The sequence below is a fragment of the Fusarium fujikuroi genome, chromosome FFUJ_chr05 (assembly GCF_900079805.1).
Source record: "Fusarium fujikuroi IMI 58289 draft genome, chromosome FFUJ_chr05".
In the NCBI taxonomy this organism is placed as follows: Eukaryota; Fungi; Ascomycota; class Sordariomycetes; order Hypocreales; family Nectriaceae; genus Fusarium; species Fusarium fujikuroi.
Window position 1 is genome coordinate 42,184 of NC_036626.1, and position 17,620 is coordinate 59,803.

Consider the following 17,620-nt stretch of genomic DNA (forward strand, 5'->3'; position numbering starts at 1 on the left):
ATCCGAGTCGGTCAGAGGAAGAGTGGTGGTATTGAGTCTAGATCCAATTTCTGTTGAGTTGGGCAAATAGGCATACTTATACAAAATTACTAGCGTCTTCCCTTAAGACCTTAGACCATGAGCTGATTACAAAACTCTCCACGGTGCATGCACGCCCTTGCGGAGTGGACAAGCGCATTTCATCCAGGTCATTTAAAACATTACGATGCGTGTTACTTAAACACCGTTTACTTTGCCCATTAAGGTTAGCACCCGCAAAACACGACTTAGTAAGCATTAAACCAGGTGGGAGCCAGCCGGATACGGTTAGGGTCCGTTGGCGGACGGGGCAACTTGCGGATTCACCGTGACGCCTCGTACTCTCTTTGTTCTATTGACAAATCCTGCCCAAAGCACTTCCTCTTCCTGCTCACCCATGAACCTCTTCCTGGCCGTTTTAGTACCCGACTTCCAATAGCTAGTCACACCATATGCACGCTTGTGCGGCATGCGTCAAAGCGAAGCGGAAATGCTCGCGCCAGAGCCCTGCCTGTCTTCGCTGTCGTTCCCGAGGTTTGAACTGTCAGTACCCGACGAAAAGGTACGGCCGCTGGATCCTTCTGCCCGATAGACCCCCAGAAACTCCAAGGCCAAACGTGGAAACGGCTCTGCGCGGTTTGGATCCACTGCTTTTGTTGGATGAAGAACAGACTCATGCGCAGCTCTCAAGCTGGTTCACTTCTATTCGTACTTGGGACACCGTCTACTCGGAGAGACTCGTCATGGATGCCTTCTCCTCCCTAAACTTGGACGGTTATGTCAGCAAAGTCCGTGGGTGGCTGGCCGAGTGGGTGCAGACGGGAAGCAATCCCTTTATCCACCATCAGGTGTACACCTTGAGGTTCCCAAGAAGCATACAAGATGCATACATGTGCCTTTCATGCTTCCTGAACAAAAATCTGGCCAATGAACAGATGGTTATGCGTCTGGTAGAAGAACGCTCCCAGACATTGCTGAATGAGCACGGCTTTGACACCACTGGGTCACTTATTCTTCAAGATCAGGGCAACGACCTTGATTTGATGGACCATATCGCGCGCGTTCAAGCTCTATTTATCTACCAGTTCATTAGCCTCTTTGAGGATAAAGTCCTCGGACGCCCACTTGCTCAAAGTCGGAACATCCTCCTGCTCGCATGGGCCAAGAAGATGGTTTCCGTAGCGGCAAGCACTGTTCCATCCGGAGTGCGAGACATACTTCCATCCTCACAACATGAAAATCACTACGGCAAAGACTTGATCAAATTGCTCTGGCACTCTTGGATCGTTTCTGAGACTGTTCGCCGAACTTGGAATGTCATGGCGACTATGCTCGGGCTGTTCGGCTTTGTCAAGCGTGGAAGGGAGGCCCCATGTCCAGGCGGCATGGTGTTCACCACCCGCATTGGAGTGTGGGAAGCGAAAGATGAGATCGAATGGCTGGAAATTTGTTCGTCCCGATCAGTAGGGTTGATGCAAGTTGCTGAGTCCTGTGATCTTATAGACTCTGCAGAGTGCAAACAAGTCAATGAGTTTACAACAACAACACTAGAACTTACGTATGGGCGTGAAAGAGTGCAGCGAAGCATGAAATAATGCAAGCCCAGAGGAGTAGGCACAGCAAGGTTGGCCGAGAGAAGAGGACAAGAAGGTTGTGGTTTGTCTGGAATAACAGTACTTAACCTTGAGTATGATGTAGTATCCATTAAATATTACAGGACCAAGGAAAGGTACTGTCAGCTCTTATTACGTGAACAGGAGACAGGATTGTAATCACCCAGTGTTGATTCCGTTACTTCTATACAAGTCTCAACTAGTCTCAGCCATAACAGCTCCCATGCCTCGAAGTAGATCCGCCAAAAGGTCTTCTGGATCCTCCACGCCAATGCTCACTCTCAAGAAGTCTTTTGTCACAGTCGAATCCGTCATTGTCCTCCACTCAATCAAACTTTCTACACCGCCGAGGCTGGTTGCGTGATGGAACAGCATCAACTTGGACGGAAGTTTCCGGGCATATTCCACCTTGCGGAGCGTTAGAGAAAACACAGGTCCATATCCTCGGGGCATTTGTTTTTGCAGCCAACTTCCTTTCATATTAGCTTCGTCTTGCAGGCTGGCGTGGTGAACCTCTTTAACCACTTTCTGGATGATCTTAGTTTCTTTCTCGCTGAGACCTATCGAGGGTGGCTGCCGACAAGACCCTACCAATCCAAGTCTCAATGCACTAACGATGGCCTCGGCTGACTGGCTTTGTTTGAGAACTCTCATCTCTAGAGTGCGGATGCTCCTAGTTGCAAGCCAGCTGTCGAAACCTGCCATGACAGACCCAAGGTACAATCGATCCCGATGAAGTTGCTGCAGCCATTCATCACCGGGGCTGCCACTCTTGACCGCCAGAATACCACATAGGAAATCAGAATGGCCTCCGATGTATTTTGTGCCAGAGTGCATAACAATATCTGCACCCTGAATGAATGCGTCTTGAAGTGGGGGAGGAGCAAATGTCGAGTCTACGCTGAGATAGGCACCTCTGGAATGGGCGCGGTCTGCGTAATACTGAATGTCAAATGCTTTTCCTGTCGGATTAACAGGTGTCTCGAGGTGTATCAAGTCGCCGGAACCTAATTGGTCGACGGCACAGTCGAGAGAGAGTATCTCTGTACCAGACGAACGGGCATAAAGCTCGAGGGTCCCATGACATCCGTGGTATCCGACACCGATAGAGACTTTCTTAGGTTTCAACATGATCAGCAAAGCATGAAATGCCGCAAGACCAGAAGAGTAGGCAAGGCAGGGTTGTCCTAGAACAGAAGACAAGACGGCTTCAAGGCGCGATAATCCTGGCGTGGATTGTCTCGAGTAGCAGTGCTCCCCAACGTCTAGGACTGGATAGGAAGGTCTCTCGTGGTGTTCTCGCATGCACTCTGGATTTCGTGGATAGCGGAAGGTCGCGGCAACGTGAATCGGCGGTGCCACGTCGTCGACATTGTTGAGGACATCATCTGCGTGTACGGCTTTTGTGGCGGTTGATAGACTGGGTAAAGCCTTCGCCAAGTTGGTTCTGAAACATTGTTCTGTTGGATCCATAACCTTCAATTGCAACACAAATAGTAAGAGTCGCGACACAATGCTCTCAGATTCTATTGCTGGCTTTCGCTTCATCGCTTTTTATTCCCCGACCTTCTGGGAAACTACAGTGGTATCACGGGGTAAATACACAGCCTATCAATCCGAAGCACTTATCTCGGTAGGCTTTGCCGGTGCTTTGCCGATGATTGCTGCATTGTCCCCGATATGCATCACTTGAGCTTGCGCCGGGGAGATTGCAGCGCAGCCGACCACGTGACCGGATCTCCTTCATTCACTCTTCTAAACCTTGGCTAAATTGAGAAACTAAAGTCACTCATTTAGCTCTCTTTTCATTCTCATCTCTGTATCCTATACATAATGTAGGTAATAGGACAGTAATTAGTCGCTTGAGAACAGCCAACATCTGTTATTATTACACCTCGTCGCCATTTAACCCAAGCAAACATTAGTACATCACTGTGTAGGATAAATGTAATAGCTTTTAATATCCTGCTCAACTCAACACCTCTATTGTGCTACAGTTTAGTTCTCTAGAATTGCTACAGCGATGTTGCGACTGCGTATATCCCATGGAATTAGTTGTGCAAGCCTCTGGTCGAAGAGCCTCTTCTGTAAGCAGCATAATTCAGAACCCGGCAAACCCAAGACCATGCTTTAGACAATATCCAACCGTTTTCTAAAGGACAGCTCTGTAGGAAAGTCAACCTATTACCGAGAGGGTTGCCGTCAATATGTTGGCTGTCCTTTCACTTGCTCGTCTTTGTGAGTAAATCGGGTGCCGATCGAGAAGAGAACCATGTGTGAGGGAATTCGTGGTCGCCCTTGGCTGGGCAAAACGGGTTCGCTGAGGACATTTCGTGCGCAATACATGAACCTCTTTCATCTGTACCATCGTCCAGTGGGGCACTGCAAACCCGGCGGTCGTCTACACGACTCTGATTTCCACTCAGCCGCTGACTCCACAGTCGCATCTTAGACATCGACTTCCTTAACGTTCGTCTCATACCAGGTTTGGCTACAGAGCCGGTATATGTTTTGGTTATTGGCCTTGGTGTCGCTTCGAATAGTTTCGTTGTCGTGTTAACCTGGAAGAGCAGAGCGTTGAAACGCTCCCGAGCCTCAAGTAAGTCTTTCCTATCCGGATAGTCATGGGGCGTATGCTGCAACAACGCCGTTATGAGTATCGGATACCTCGTTATTCTCTGTAAAGGTTTGATTAATAGTGATCCAAGATCCCAGGCATGCGTAAGGTGCTCTGTGACCTCCCTGCACTGCTCCATCCAGTAAACAACTGCGGGATGCTTTTGAATGACCACTAAATACTCTCCAACCTCCTTGCCCTTTTGTAGGAACTTCTTAACGGCCATACTTATGCTATCGATATTGAGCATAAAGGCACGCCCGATCCATGCCCCTCTGTCTTCAGCTTCACTGACTTGTATCAAAGTGTTTTGATTCAAGTTTGTCGTAGGGATATTCTTGTTGACTACAGGAGGCTTCTCCTGATGATGATTATAAACACTCGCCGCAGACGTCTCAAGGTCTGATTGAAAGGAGGTGTGAACAGAAACGATGTCATCGATATTACGGAAAATAAGCTGTATCGCTTTGAAGTCTAGTGCAGGGCAAGCGTCTGCAGTCTCTTTATAGACATGCAGCAGGATTCTCATATCTCTGGTGAAAATTCTCTCCGTATCGATGAGTTCCTTTATCACGTTTCGACGCTGGGTAATGAGTGATGTGCACTTGTCGTGGAGCTGGGCATCTGTTGTGACTTTGGTCGTCGGCTGGTTGTCGGAGTGCCGCTCCTCTTGAAATACCAGCGTCGTCGGTAGATTAACTGTTGAGATACATTTTGCATGTTGCCGGTCGTGTTCGAGTACAGGATCAAGGTTGTGCCGTGGCGCCCACGTTACCTGCTGGACGCAAGCTGGGCCAGATATGCTATTTGAAATAGTACTTAGCATCTTAAAACTAAGAGCTATTGTCAGAACGAAACAATAGTAATAATAAATGACTTTATCAATTTTATTGCTTTTACTAAGAACTTAGCTGGCATAAGGAGGTCTTTGTACTGTACAAGCTTGAGGTGCGAGCGTGTCTTAAAACTTTATTATACGCTACCCATTTTAAGAAGGCCAATTAAATAACATTTCAAGCCATCGGCACATACATTAGTTAGAGTCACATTGCTCTACTTTGTGCCGTGATAAGCTCCAAATGTGTCTCACTTTAGTAGCTGGATATGACAAGGAATGCTAGTTGTTAACTATGAACCGGGATTTTTATTATGTTATGTTGATCACAGTCCGATTAGATAAATCTCCAACGGGAATTAAATTTACATTCCTCGGTACATAATGTCTTTAACGTCCCCCACCCAAAGACCGGTCACCCCCACAGACTGGCCACCTCATTCTTAACCCAGCCACCTAATTTATATATACTTTAAACAGTTATAACTCTATTAATTTAATTCCAATTAATTTCAAACTAACGCCAATCAATTTAAAATGCCTTCTTTTACTAAAAAAGATATAAGCGCTATACTTCAAATAGTTACAGACAGTATATTAGTAAATAAAGCAGCTAAAGCTTATAGTATTAACCATTCTATACTTTAAGGTCAGATTAAAGGAAGTATAATACTAAAAGAAGCCTAAAAACCTTACTAAAAGCTCTTTAATATTTAGGAAAAAAGTCTTTAAGACTAAATTATTATTTAAGCTAATTTAAGATACCCTATATTATATTAATAAGTCAGAGAGTTTATTAGTAAAATTGCTATTTATAATAGCTTCTTAAAAGGTATTAAAAAGAACTAATTATAGGGCTTTTTAAGATAAAATCTTAATATTAAGATATTAAAAGGTAAGAAAATTAACTTTAACTAATATTATAGAGCTTCTTCTAAACTAATAAAGGCATTCTTTATACTCCTTATAATGCCAGCAATATACCTAATTAAGCAGAGAAATAGATATAACATTAATAAAGTTAGAATAATAGAAGGAATAGAAATAAACAGTCTATTCTTTAGTTATTAGTTAAAGAAGTCAGTACTTATTTATTAGCCTGATTCTTATGCCTAGATTATAATTCTTAAGTATATTTTAGTAACTAGAAAGGTCTTAAGACCTATAGTTATTTTTAAGGGGAAAACAGTTTAATAATAATATTTCCCTAAAAATTTAAACTTCCTAAAAGACTAAAAATTTATATATAGTAATAAAGGCTAGATAAGTAATAAATTAGCATTAATTTAGTTAAGAAAAGTCTTTATTTTATTAATATAGCCTAAAAAGAAAAATAAACCCTAATTTCTTATTCTTAATAGCTATAAAAGTTATATTATAAAAGATTTTCTCTAGAAATATTATAATAATAATATATATTTATTATTTCTTCCTACTTATACTTCCTATATCCTTTAGCTACTAAATATTACAGTTTTTAGTCCTCTAAAGAGGGCATATTATTATCTTCTTTTAGATCTTACTTTTATCTTTAATAACAGTTATATCGGCAAGATTATATTTCTATATACTTATAATAAGGCTTAAAGAGAAGCTATTATAAAGTCTAATATAATTGCCGGCTTTAAAGCTACTAAACTGTAGCCTATAAACCTAATAAAGGTCTTAATAAACCTAATAGTTATAGAGATACCTTCTCCTGCTATTATAGTAAATTTACCAGTAAAAAAGCAAGATTTAAATCTCCTAAAGACTTCCTATTTATCTATATAGCTTTAGTAAGCTTTAGGCTAAGTCCTAGCTTCTATAATATAAAATCTAACTATTAGGCTGCTTTTTAGGAAGATTAGCAGTTAATTAAATCGTTATAACTTTAATATTAAGTAATAAAATAAAAAAATAAGTATTCTATAATAAGAAAATAAAGAAAATTAACTAAAATGGCATAAAAAAGTTATTTATAACCTAAATATAAAGTTTATAAAGATTCTAGTAATAAAGAAAGCTTATAAATAAATATAGAAAACTTTATAATTAAAAAGAATAGTAAATAAAGTTAAGAAATTAAAACTTAAAGATCTTTATATTAATTTCTATATAAATATTTACTAACTAAAGTTTTATTTAATATAAAAAATATAGTATTATAATAATTTATTAATTAATTATAATATCGGGTTTTTAGTGTTTTGGCCGAGGTGGCCAGTCTATAGGGGTGGCCGGTCTTTGGGTGGGGGACGTTAAACACATACAAAAGAGTCATGAATTATTGACCCCGGCAAGTGGCTGTAATGCTACGCCTTCAATGTCGTCAACAGTGTAACGTCACACTAAAAAAATCGGGATTTCTTAAACAAGGTGTTGAATTACTGGACCTCATCAATCTTGCTTCAATCATAAACTAAGAGTAGTAGAGGTGCTCAACAATAAGATGGTTTTATTCGTTTGACCGGGTCATAAATGCGACACTGTTGCCCATAGGCCACAACTTGAGGAGATCCAACGTTATTGAAGGAACTCGACGTGCATTTCTCTCGCTCCCTTAAAGACGTTGTCGAACAGCATCATACCACCGGTCCGCATGGCGTCATTAAAGTTTTTCCTCGCGGGGCTTGCTGTAAATGCGATCAGATGCCTGAACACCAGGATCAATCACTAGGCACCCTAATGCTATGCGAGTGGAGGCTTAGACAATTCCAAATGGGTACAGAATGTAGTATATTAGAGAAGGGAAAGAGCCATGCCAGCCTTTCGGCGCGACTGAGTCCACTCGAGGATCAGGTCAACTAGGGACAGAGTCTGATCAGACGTGTGATCTGCGTGCAAGTTGATCCTGACTCGCTCCTTATCCTTGGGCACCACGGGGAAGTGAACAACAAGAACGCGAAACTTTGCATTGCACAGAAACTGTCCTAGAATTGCTGCTGCGCCGTGAGGAGCAATAACAGGGATAATTGGTGACTTGACAGTATTGGTTTCAGGCTTCATTGGAATCGTAATGATACCGAGGTGCTGGCACTCTGGCCATGATACATGCTTTTTGATAGCATCATAGAAGAGATCTATGTTGGACTGTACGACATCTCGTCTCTAACGTATCCAGATTAGCGAATACACGTGATACCGGTGGCCTTGCAACATACCCTTTCACCTTCAATACTTGCTAAAATGCTATACCCAGCCTTGACTGCCGCCAGCGTGTGAAGGTCGGTGCAGTGGATAAAATGAGTCCACGGACGCAACTGAGCAGGGCTTGCTTACACTCTCTGCTTGACAAGACAACAGCTGTGCCATTGAGTAAGTATTTTATAGCCAAACAAAATTGTAGCTGGATTTGAAGTTTACCTCCAGAAGCCCCATGTGCTTTGCCAAACGTATGGACTCGGATAGAGAATTCTTTCTCCAGGCCTAAATGAGACACAAGTCCTGCCCCCCGGGGGCCCACCAGTCCCGTCGAATGTGCCTCGTCGATCACAAATACAGCATTCCCGTGGGGAAGCTGCTCTTTCACCTTCTTAACAATTTCCTCAAGGGGGGCCACATCGCCGTCCATACTATAGAAAGACTCCAGTGCAACAAACACAAGAGCTAGGCCCGATCTAACTCTTTCATGCTGATGTTTGGTGTCCAGCAGACGTTGACGTAGACTTGCCAGATCGTTGTGGGTAAAAGAAAGAGCAGTTGCACGGCTCCTATACATTCCTTCTCGGATACTTGCGTGGACGAGGCTATCATATAGCACCACATCATGCGGCTGGGCAAGTGTCGAAAAGACAGCAACATTTGCTTCGTAGCCAGTGTTGAAGAACAAGGCACTGTCTGCTTTATGGAACTCGGCAATATGCTCTTCCAGTTGGAAAAGGTAATCGGTTGAGCCTTCACCCCAACGGGATGCCCTTCCGCCGAGAATAAAGTCGGGATGCTTTCCAAGCTCCTTGAGAAATTCCTCTCGTAAGAGGCCAGAAGAGGATAAGGATAAAGTGTCATTTGAGCCAAAGTCAACCATGCCGGTTAGAGTGCCTGGGGCTGGTGGCTCAAGCTGCCAGCCTCTTTTTTGCCGATCCTTGAGGATTAGTTACAAGTTCTGTTCAAGTGCATCTGGCTTCGACATGATGGATTCGCTTCTATGAAGTTTCAAAGAGAAATCAAAGATGCAAATTCAGAACGATTTTCCTAATGTCTTAGGCGGAGCAATGGATGTTAAGGCAGCGGGAAAACCTACGCGCTTGATGTTGGTCTTTTGAGGCTTGCGTCGATGGTTTACCTCCTTGTGAACATAACAGACTTTCCTACTGCATCACCTAGCGGTGAACCCGATATGTTACCTGTTTGATTCCCTTGCAGCCCAAAGATGGCAAACACAATGCTTGCCAAGTCGACTAGAGGTAAACGAAGGCATTGTTCTGCCAACATCGTACGAGAGCATTTACAACGCATAACTCTTTGCAAGTAGCCAAGTTTGAGAACAATAGACTCTCCTGCAGGACTTGTCCGGAAGCCGAAATAGCTGGCAGTCTGTGTGTCGTGTAAGGGTTTGACCGACATCTCTCTCAAGGCATCCCGTGACGCTGTCAACTCCGTCGGTGTGGGCGCTGTGTGACGCTGTGTGGAAACACGAATATCTCTCGCAAGATATCCCATGACACTATCGATGCCGTCGGTCTCGTGATGTGTTTAGAGGTATCACATATGGCCAGTCATATTGTCTTGTAGGACATGACTAGCCTGTGTTACTGGTCTTTTTATTGGTTATGCCGTCGAACTGCCGTCGTTGCTGCCCGCTTGCGAGTTCACTTTGTGGGTTGCATTGGCTGACGTTGCTGCAGGTTTGTGTTTGTTGATGGTTGGCAATAACTTACCACGAATTGTCTAACGGGCCTGAAGGCTGCCAAACCGCTTTAGCGCTGCATTAGTCACTTGTCCTGCAGGCTGTGTTTGTCTATGACCAACGACCAACAACCAGAACAAGAAGCTCTAACCCCGCCTGCAGTACCACGCTACTGATCTAGGGCAGTCTCTCTTATGTCTCGTTGTAAAGAATAAGAAGTTCAACACGCGACATCGACGAATGGTTTAACAAGGGCAAAGATCAACCTAGCATTTATTTTACATCTTTCCAATTCAATTGCCACTTGCCCAAATCATAGCAATGCTGAACAATATTATTTCCCGGGGGCACTACGGCTCCAGAAGCCATTGCGGTTGTTGACGGGTCTCGTTCTATCTCTTATGGCGAACTCGTCAACTCAGCCAAAACTATTGCACAATTCCTACAGGAACGCGGCGTCAAATACGGCGAGGCTGTAGGGATCTTGTTCGATGTTGATCATCGTCAGGTTATCGCGCAGTTAGCCATTCTCGTGGCTGGTGCAACTTGTGATCCAATCTCCCCTACAGCGCCATCTCATCGTATTGCTAGCATGCTGAGCGATTCCAATGCGCAGTACGTCATTTGCGACGAGAATTCGACCTTCTCTTCTGAGGGTATCACTCTTCTCCATCTCAGCGATGGACTAGCCTCAGAAATATCCACCGATGCAACGGTGCACCCTGGTTCCTCGTGGAGTGAATCACATCGTACGCACATCCTGTTTACCTCTGGCTCAACTGGTAAACCCAAGGGCGTGCAGATCAGCAGCTCTGCCATTATGCACCTGTCAACCAGTACCCCAGTAACACCATTGAACCCCAAAGATCGGGTGGCTGCTTTCAACGACCCTGGTTTTGATCTCAGCCTTTGCGAAGTCTGGGTGACTCTGCTCACCGGTGCCACTATCTTCATCATTCCAAAGGTGGTAGTAGTTGATTCTGCCGCACTAAAGAGCTATCTCGAACGTCACAGCATCACCATCATGATTATGCCTGCTGCCCTTTTCCACATCATCGCCAAGTCATCGCCCGACTCTTTTCATAGTCTTCAACACCTTCTCACTGCAAGTGATGTTGCCAATAAGATAGCCATACGCGCTGTTCTTGAGCACAGCCCTCAGCAGCATCTTTGGAACACGTATGGCCCGACTGAGTGCACCACCCTGGCGACTATGCAAGAGGTAGATGTGAAAGAGACCCTTCGTGATCGGATTGGTATTGGACATTCTGTTGGCCAGATGAAGATTCTCCTTATAGATGAATCTCACCAGGTCATTCGCGATACAGAGCAGGGGGCGAGATCTGCATTGCTGGACCTCAACAAACACTCGGGTATCTGAGTCAACAAACTCCCGATGAGTCGATTTTCATCAATTTCAGCACCCGAGTACTCAATGGTGCTATTGGGGACATGCACAATGACTATAGCGACCCTCACACTCGGTATTACCGGACTGGCGACGTGGCCGAATGGAGACATGACGGCGGCCTAGATTTTATCGGACGCAGAGACAACCAATTGAAGCACGGGAGCTTTCGAGTGGAACTTGAAGAGATTGAGAGAAATCTCCTCGAAAGCGAACTTGTTCAATCTGTCATTGTCGTTAATCGGCCAGCACCAGATTCAGATGGTGTTGCGGTTCTAGTCGCGTTTGTCTTGCCCTATGACAATGCCACTACCGAAGCACAAGATCTGGTATCTTTTGCCCGGAGCACACTACCTCATTACATGGTTCCCGACAGGTTTGAAATCGTTGAACATCTTGATATGGACTCCAGAGGCAAGATTGATCGTCGTGCCTTTTCCGAGGGCCTTGCTAAAGCGGGACCAACCGTCCCCAGTTCGGTCCTCACGAATGGGAATGATTCCGCTTCATCAAGAAAGGCTACGCTGAAGTCTATGTGGGAGTACATTCTGGGAGTCTCGCCTATCAAGGATGATGACGACTTCATGGCTCTGGGCGCCACCTCACTCCAAAACGCTGCTCTTGTCGCTCGTATTAAGAAGCAGTTCGGACGCCTCATTTCCATGCATGACTTATACTGCCATTCGCGCTTTGCAAGCTTGCTTCATTTCCTTGAGAGTGATGCGGAGTCCATCGCTGCGCCTAACGATGCGGATAAATGGATCAAGGACGTCGACATGGTGGATGACATCGAGGAGACGCCAAACTGGGAAGACCCAGACCAAGGTAAGATATTCTTGACTGGTGCGACTGGCTTCGTTGGTGCCTTTCTACTTGACGAGCTTCTGCGTCACCCAAATTTCAAACAGGTGGCTTGCCTTGTTCGTGGCCAGACAGAGGCCGAAGCTGCTCGTCGCCTTCAAGCCAATATGCAGAAATACGATCTATGGCCTGATGACTTTGCTTTGACTACCAAAATCATGGTATTGCTAGGGGATGTCACGAGTCGAGATCTCGGTCTTGGATCGGCCAAGTTTGACTGGCTCGCCAATTGGTTTAGTGCCATCTTTCACCTCGCTGCCAAGATCAATTTCTGTGACTCGTATCATGAGCACTACAATACCAACATCCTTGGAACTCGCAACATGCTCCGTCTTGCTGCACGAGGGCGACGCAAGACATTTCGCTACGTGTCTAGCATCGATACATGGGGTCAGACAGGATACTTTCTAGGCACCAAGAGGGTCCTAGAAGACGAACCTCTAGGTCCCCATATACAAGGCGTGAGATACGATGTCGGTTATTCCCAGAGCCAGTGGACGGCTGAGGAAATGGTACGACGCATAAGAGATCGTGGCTTTCCAATCATTATTTATCGGCCCGGCTTCATCATTGGCCATTCTGTCACAGGAGCGAGTAATCCCAACGACCTTGTTTCGCGACTCATTTCCAGCAGCATCAAACTTGGTGCATGGCTCAAGATCGATCTCGATCCGGCTTATGTTACAGTTGACTATGTCGTCAAAGCCATGCTACACATCTCACGCTCAACAAAAAACATCGGTAGGTCATATTGCCTTGTCGCGCCAAACATTGAAGATTCGGTGTCTGTGAACAAGACTCGCTCTCTTCTCTGTCAAGCTGGCTACAGAGTTGAACTCACAAACTACACTGACTGGATTGCACAATTATCTGAAAAGATACTTCCTGATGATCCTCTTGCGCCTGTCATGCCACTGTTGGAAGAAAAGGTATTGGGCAACTTTACAAGACTTGAGTTAAGCCAGCATTCTCCGATCTACGACTCGACAAATGCTATCAAGGCTCTTGCGGGTAGCGGTGTTCATTATGTGACACTTAACCCAAACATAATTAAGCGTTATATTGCATTCTGGAACAAGAAGGGGTTTTACTCCATTTAACCTGGCATAGATAGTGGGAAATACCCGATAAATCCAATTCAGTCTTATCAGGGTCATCTTTAGTTTGAGAAATATCTACAAGGCTGGTGGAATCGATGCCAAACAGTCTGTAGCGTTGCCAATTCCAAGCGTGACCATTATCCTTATAGTACGTTCTCTAGATAAGACAATATTCGAGACGGCAAATAACAGTAGCTATACCAGCTTTCTGGCCATTATTTATTATATAAATATATAATGAAGGCTGTACGTCTCTTGAAGTCCACAGATCTCAATAATATATCTCAAAAAGCTTATTCACAATTCTACAGGACGAATTAACGGAGAACATCGTCCAGCATTGTCCGCAGGGCGAGGGACTCAGGTCTAGTCAGACAAGGCTTCTTGGATAAAATAAGTAAGCTATGAAGCTGGCAAGGGATGGTAAAGACAGAATATGGAAGGTCAAGAAGTGGCAAATAGAGACCTTATGAAGGGAGAGGGACATGGGATTATGAATCCCGGGGCTTGAACTATGGCTCATTCCTTGAAGCTTATAATAGCATTGTTTCTGTTGGCTAGCTCTGGTTTCCACCTGCTGGGTATTTTATACTACTTCTTTCCAGTTCCTGTTGGTTTTGAACAGCTTCCTTAACATCATCCCAGCTGCCATCAGCTAACCAACAAGCTTGCAAGTCCAAGTCGCGCAGAGTCTCCGAGTGTCGAGCAACCAAGTACTTCAGCTCCATCACTGTAAAAGGTTGATTATGCAGGCTTAGAGACCGAAGTCGTGGCCACGAAAGGTTGGCTGGCAGAATATCATCCAAGGAAACAGTTGGCCGGATGTTGAGCGGAGGATAGCCAATAAACTCAACGTGCATATCCTCAAGATGAGGTGCGCTCATCCATGACTGGGTGATAGAGCAAAGTGCAAGCATTTCGTTTTTAGGATTATTCTTGAGTTCATAGCTCCGCGCCTGGAAATCCACATACAGTGCTAGTTTCGTGGTTTGGGCAACCAGTTTCTTTACTCCCGACTGTTGCGATGGTGATAGTTGCCAGGCTTGCATGCTAGGGGGAGGAACCAAACGGAGACGAATTATTTCAGGTCTCAGACCTTTGTCTGCAAGCTCGGAGCACAATGTTCCAATCATCTCAACCGGTGGAGTCGCAGTATGAATCGTCTTGAATGAGCCACACCATCTTGACTTGCGCAAGATAGGGCTGAAGTGTTGCAGTATTGTATGATCATATCCAGTATGAGCAAAGTCAGAAGCATCCAAATTTTCCATGCCTCCCATATTTCTTATATCGCTTAGCTCAAATGATACCAGGTTGGACAAGGAACTCAGAGCGACGCATAGCCGAGTGATGTGGCTTCGGCCTTCTCGAATCTGCTGCTGGTCATTGTATAATTCTTTGTACATATCATAAAGCTTGAGAAATAGCCTTTGGGTGGGCGTTGGTGATTCTTCGTCAACTTGGTCACTGAAAAGTTGTTCGAATTCAGGCTCTGTCCTCCAAGCCATATTTGACAGCCACCGTGATTGTTCTTGCGTGAGAGGATACTTATTCCGGTATGATCTCGACCTCTGCATGGTCTCTACATGTCGAAGCAGTCTGGCTTTGGCCTCGAGCATGAACAGTGGCCGATTGCAGGCTAATTCGGCTTCGTAGTAAGACGTGACTATGCGGACGCTTTGCACTGACTTGCTGAAAACAGGGTGGTTGCAAATATCCTCTAAACGATTAAAGGATTTCGAGGTAAGGCAAACAGAAACTTGGGTAAGCAGCAATGGCGATGCAGCATTGTTGAAGTAATGTGAAACTAAGCGGCACTCTTTAATCGAACATTGGCCATTTTTCTCGTTGCGCACGAAGAAAAGAATATTCCTCAGAACTTCTGAAGGGAGCGATTGAATGTCTGTTGCAGATGACATTATTGATAAAGTTGTTGGAGTGAGATTCTAGTAGAGGGAAATGCAAAGTAGCCATTATGTCTGTTATAAGCTGCGGGGTCAAGGATCATCACTGGTTATGTACTACGAAGCATAAGACTCAGTGATTGGTTAATTTGAATTGGGGCAAGAGCTTACGTGAGTCACTTCACCGTGTTTGCTGCTACAGATCAACAAATACAGGGTTTTTATTCGTGTCTATCAAGCATTCATTACAGATTAATACGTATTTCTAAATTATTGACAGGTCTTGGTGAAGGCATATTACAAGTGCTTGCATGCATTGTATTCTCCTTCAATATAACAGACAAACCCATCCTCGTTCAACATCTCCAGAACCTATTAAAATGACGTCAGACATAGAACCCGGATACCTATTACATCATCACATCAATCGTGTATTCCCATGATAAACTTACTAAAATCCCCCTGCACCTTTCATTTTCATTACCATGCCATAAACACCTTTGACCAAGCCCATAACAGTCCCTGGGTTTCCCATGTATCCTTTTCCAGGCTTCCCCTCAGCATCCCTCCAAATGCCATCTTCAGCAACCCTACCAAACCTCTTTGTGTTCTGGTTCCTATCAATACATTCTCTCCATTTCTGACATATCTCCACGCTATCTACCATGAGATTGATCTCCTGACTGTGAAACCAAGATTGAGTGTCTTGATTACCACTTCCTTGGATTCCGACACTGCCATCGACGATCAAAAGCTTAATATGACAGGAGCGAGCTTTGAATGAGTGATGGATGGGATGGTCTTGGTCCTTTCCAACGTAGTTGTATATGTGCAAGAGTTTGCGTTCAGGGCTATCTTTGCCCAGGGACGAGACGAGATTTTGGGCGATTTGGTCATTTGTTCCGCCTTGCCCGGGGATCATTTCTCCTGGATCGTTGTAGCCAAAACATACATAATATGTGACTTCCACTCCACGCTTCAGTGCTTCTTTGAGCGCTGGAATCAATGGGGCAGCGTTCAAATCCGGCGTCTGAATGAAGATGTTTTGTTTGGCATTCCTGATCAATGATAGCCATGCTTCGTTTTGAGGCACGTGGACGCTTTTTGAGTCCATAGCCCCATATGGCGGCCGAGATACAAGTGCCATCGGGATTGGCTTTCCATCACCGATCGTAGAGATGTATGGGGTCATTTCGTCTCCTGCGTCAATTTCAGGTCCTGTAGGCTCAATTGGATGCTCGACTGCAAGATTGAGCTGGCGATTTGCTGCCTGGAGACGTGATTCTCCCTCTTTCAGGGCGTAACATGACTGCATGCGCCTGACCTCTCCCTCTATGTCATTATCGTAGTGAGGGCGATCGGGGAAATGCTCCGGTAGGGGTTGTTCATTGTCAGCTTGTATGGTAGTAAAGTCTCGAAGATGTGAGGCATGGTTTTCCGTCGTAATGGATCTATCGGTTGTGGTATGCAATCTGCCCTCAGTTTCTGGCGTCTGGAGATATGGAGGGTCTGGGTGAAGAGCATTTTGCCAAGTTATCAGAGCAGTGTCGTATATGCTATCGACTATTGGTCCTTCAACATGGACCATCATCTCGAGGTTATCGTTGTCTTCGGTGTTGTTACTCATGACAGCAGCAATTTTGCGGTCCACGACGCAGAACTTGGCGTGCAGAGTACCCAAGAATAGTCGATGCAAGCTGACCACCTCAAGGTCGACGTTTGGAATCTGCTCGGGCGAAGGCAAATCGATTGTCTTGGAGGTATATGACTTTGGTTTGACGAACTGATGCGGATTTACAGCGTTGCATGGTCCTGGCTTGTCATACATGATCTTAGCCACCACTCGTCTCCCATCCTTTCCAGCTCGCTTCGAGAGTTCGATCAGAGACCCTTTAATTAGAGCTTGCGCTACTGACGGTGCCCAGGAGCATGTAATGAAGAAAACTTCCTTCTCAGCCCGCACGATGAGATTCGAGCAGTGGCGCATGACATCGGCAAGGGGAGCAATGACTGTGAGAGGCATAGTTCCATGAGAGCCCATTAATGGCGGTGACACGACACCTGCCATTGGGTCTTCATTCAGGCATTGTAGAGAGTCGGAGAAGGCTTGGAGAAACAGCGGACTTGGGGTCGCCGGGCCCCAACGACCGCATTGGAGGGCTGCTTCGATGGCATCTTCACTTTTCTCCGTGCCTTCTTTGGCTGAGATTTTGTGATGCAGTCCGTGCTCGTGATGACCGTATAGCTTTTTGATGGCATTTCCTGGTGTCTCGCTTGGATCGCTTGCCAAGACGGAGCTCACCGTTTCTTTTACTTGGCATAAGTCGTAGACGTGTTGCGAAACCATTTCGACAGTTGCTACTTTTTTTACATGAAAACAAATGGCAAAGTCATTCACTGATGGCCACAGTCTCGTCAGAACTATTTATCTAGCCC

The 17,620-nt window shown here is 45.0% G+C and overlaps 7 protein-coding genes; 2 read left to right on the plus strand and 5 right to left on the minus strand.

Moving 5' to 3' along the window:
• Positions 1 to 470: 470 nt before the first annotated feature.
• On the plus strand, positions 471 to 1,613 carry FFUJ_06716 (uncharacterized protein; the record flags this gene model as incomplete). Its single annotated transcript, XM_023576886.1, has 1 exon — positions 471 to 1,613. One exon carries the CDS (start codon positions 471 to 473, stop codon positions 1,611 to 1,613), a length of 1,143 nt encoding a protein of 380 aa, XP_023430045.1.
• Positions 1,614 to 1,826: 213 nt separating this feature from the next.
• FFUJ_06717 (related to putative cystathionine beta-lyase) lies at positions 1,827 to 3,104 on the minus strand (the record flags this gene model as incomplete). Its single annotated transcript, XM_023576887.1, has 1 exon — positions 1,827 to 3,104. One exon carries the CDS (start codon positions 3,102 to 3,104, stop codon positions 1,827 to 1,829), a length of 1,278 nt encoding a protein of 425 aa, XP_023430046.1.
• A 749-nt stretch (positions 3,105 to 3,853) lies between these two features.
• FFUJ_06718 (uncharacterized protein) lies at positions 3,854 to 5,074 on the minus strand (the record flags this gene model as incomplete). The annotated part of the gene is made up of 1 exon (XM_023576888.1): positions 3,854 to 5,074. The coding sequence occupies one exon, from the start codon at positions 5,072 to 5,074 to the stop codon at positions 3,854 to 3,856; it is 1,221 nt and encodes a 406-aa protein (XP_023430047.1).
• A 2,730-nt stretch (positions 5,075 to 7,804) lies between these two features.
• Positions 7,805 to 9,089, minus strand: FFUJ_06719 (related to LCB2-serine C-palmitoyltransferase subunit; the record flags this gene model as incomplete). XM_023576889.1 has 4 exons in its annotated part: positions 7,805 to 8,173; positions 8,227 to 8,270; positions 8,345 to 8,368; positions 8,429 to 9,089. The coding sequence occupies 4 exons, from the start codon at positions 9,087 to 9,089 to the stop codon at positions 7,805 to 7,807; spliced, it is 1,098 nt and encodes a 365-aa protein (XP_023430048.1).
• Positions 9,090 to 9,434: 345 nt separating this feature from the next.
• Positions 9,435 to 13,280, plus strand: FFUJ_06720 (related to AM-toxin synthetase (AMT); the record flags this gene model as incomplete). XM_023576890.1 has 3 exons in its annotated part: positions 9,435 to 9,468; positions 10,274 to 11,167; positions 11,224 to 13,280. The coding sequence occupies 3 exons, from the start codon at positions 9,435 to 9,437 to the stop codon at positions 13,278 to 13,280; spliced, it is 2,985 nt and encodes a 994-aa protein (XP_023430049.1).
• A 557-nt stretch (positions 13,281 to 13,837) lies between these two features.
• FFUJ_06721 (uncharacterized protein) lies at positions 13,838 to 15,199 on the minus strand (the record flags this gene model as incomplete). Its single annotated transcript, XM_023576891.1, has 1 exon — positions 13,838 to 15,199. One exon carries the CDS (start codon positions 15,197 to 15,199, stop codon positions 13,838 to 13,840), a length of 1,362 nt encoding a protein of 453 aa, XP_023430050.1.
• A 436-nt stretch (positions 15,200 to 15,635) lies between these two features.
• On the minus strand, positions 15,636 to 17,531 carry FFUJ_06722 (related to IQ calmodulin-binding motif protein; the record flags this gene model as incomplete). Its single annotated transcript, XM_023576892.1, has 1 exon — positions 15,636 to 17,531. The coding sequence occupies one exon, from the start codon at positions 17,529 to 17,531 to the stop codon at positions 15,636 to 15,638; it is 1,896 nt and encodes a 631-aa protein (XP_023430051.1).
• Positions 17,532 to 17,620: the final 89 nt, after the last annotated feature.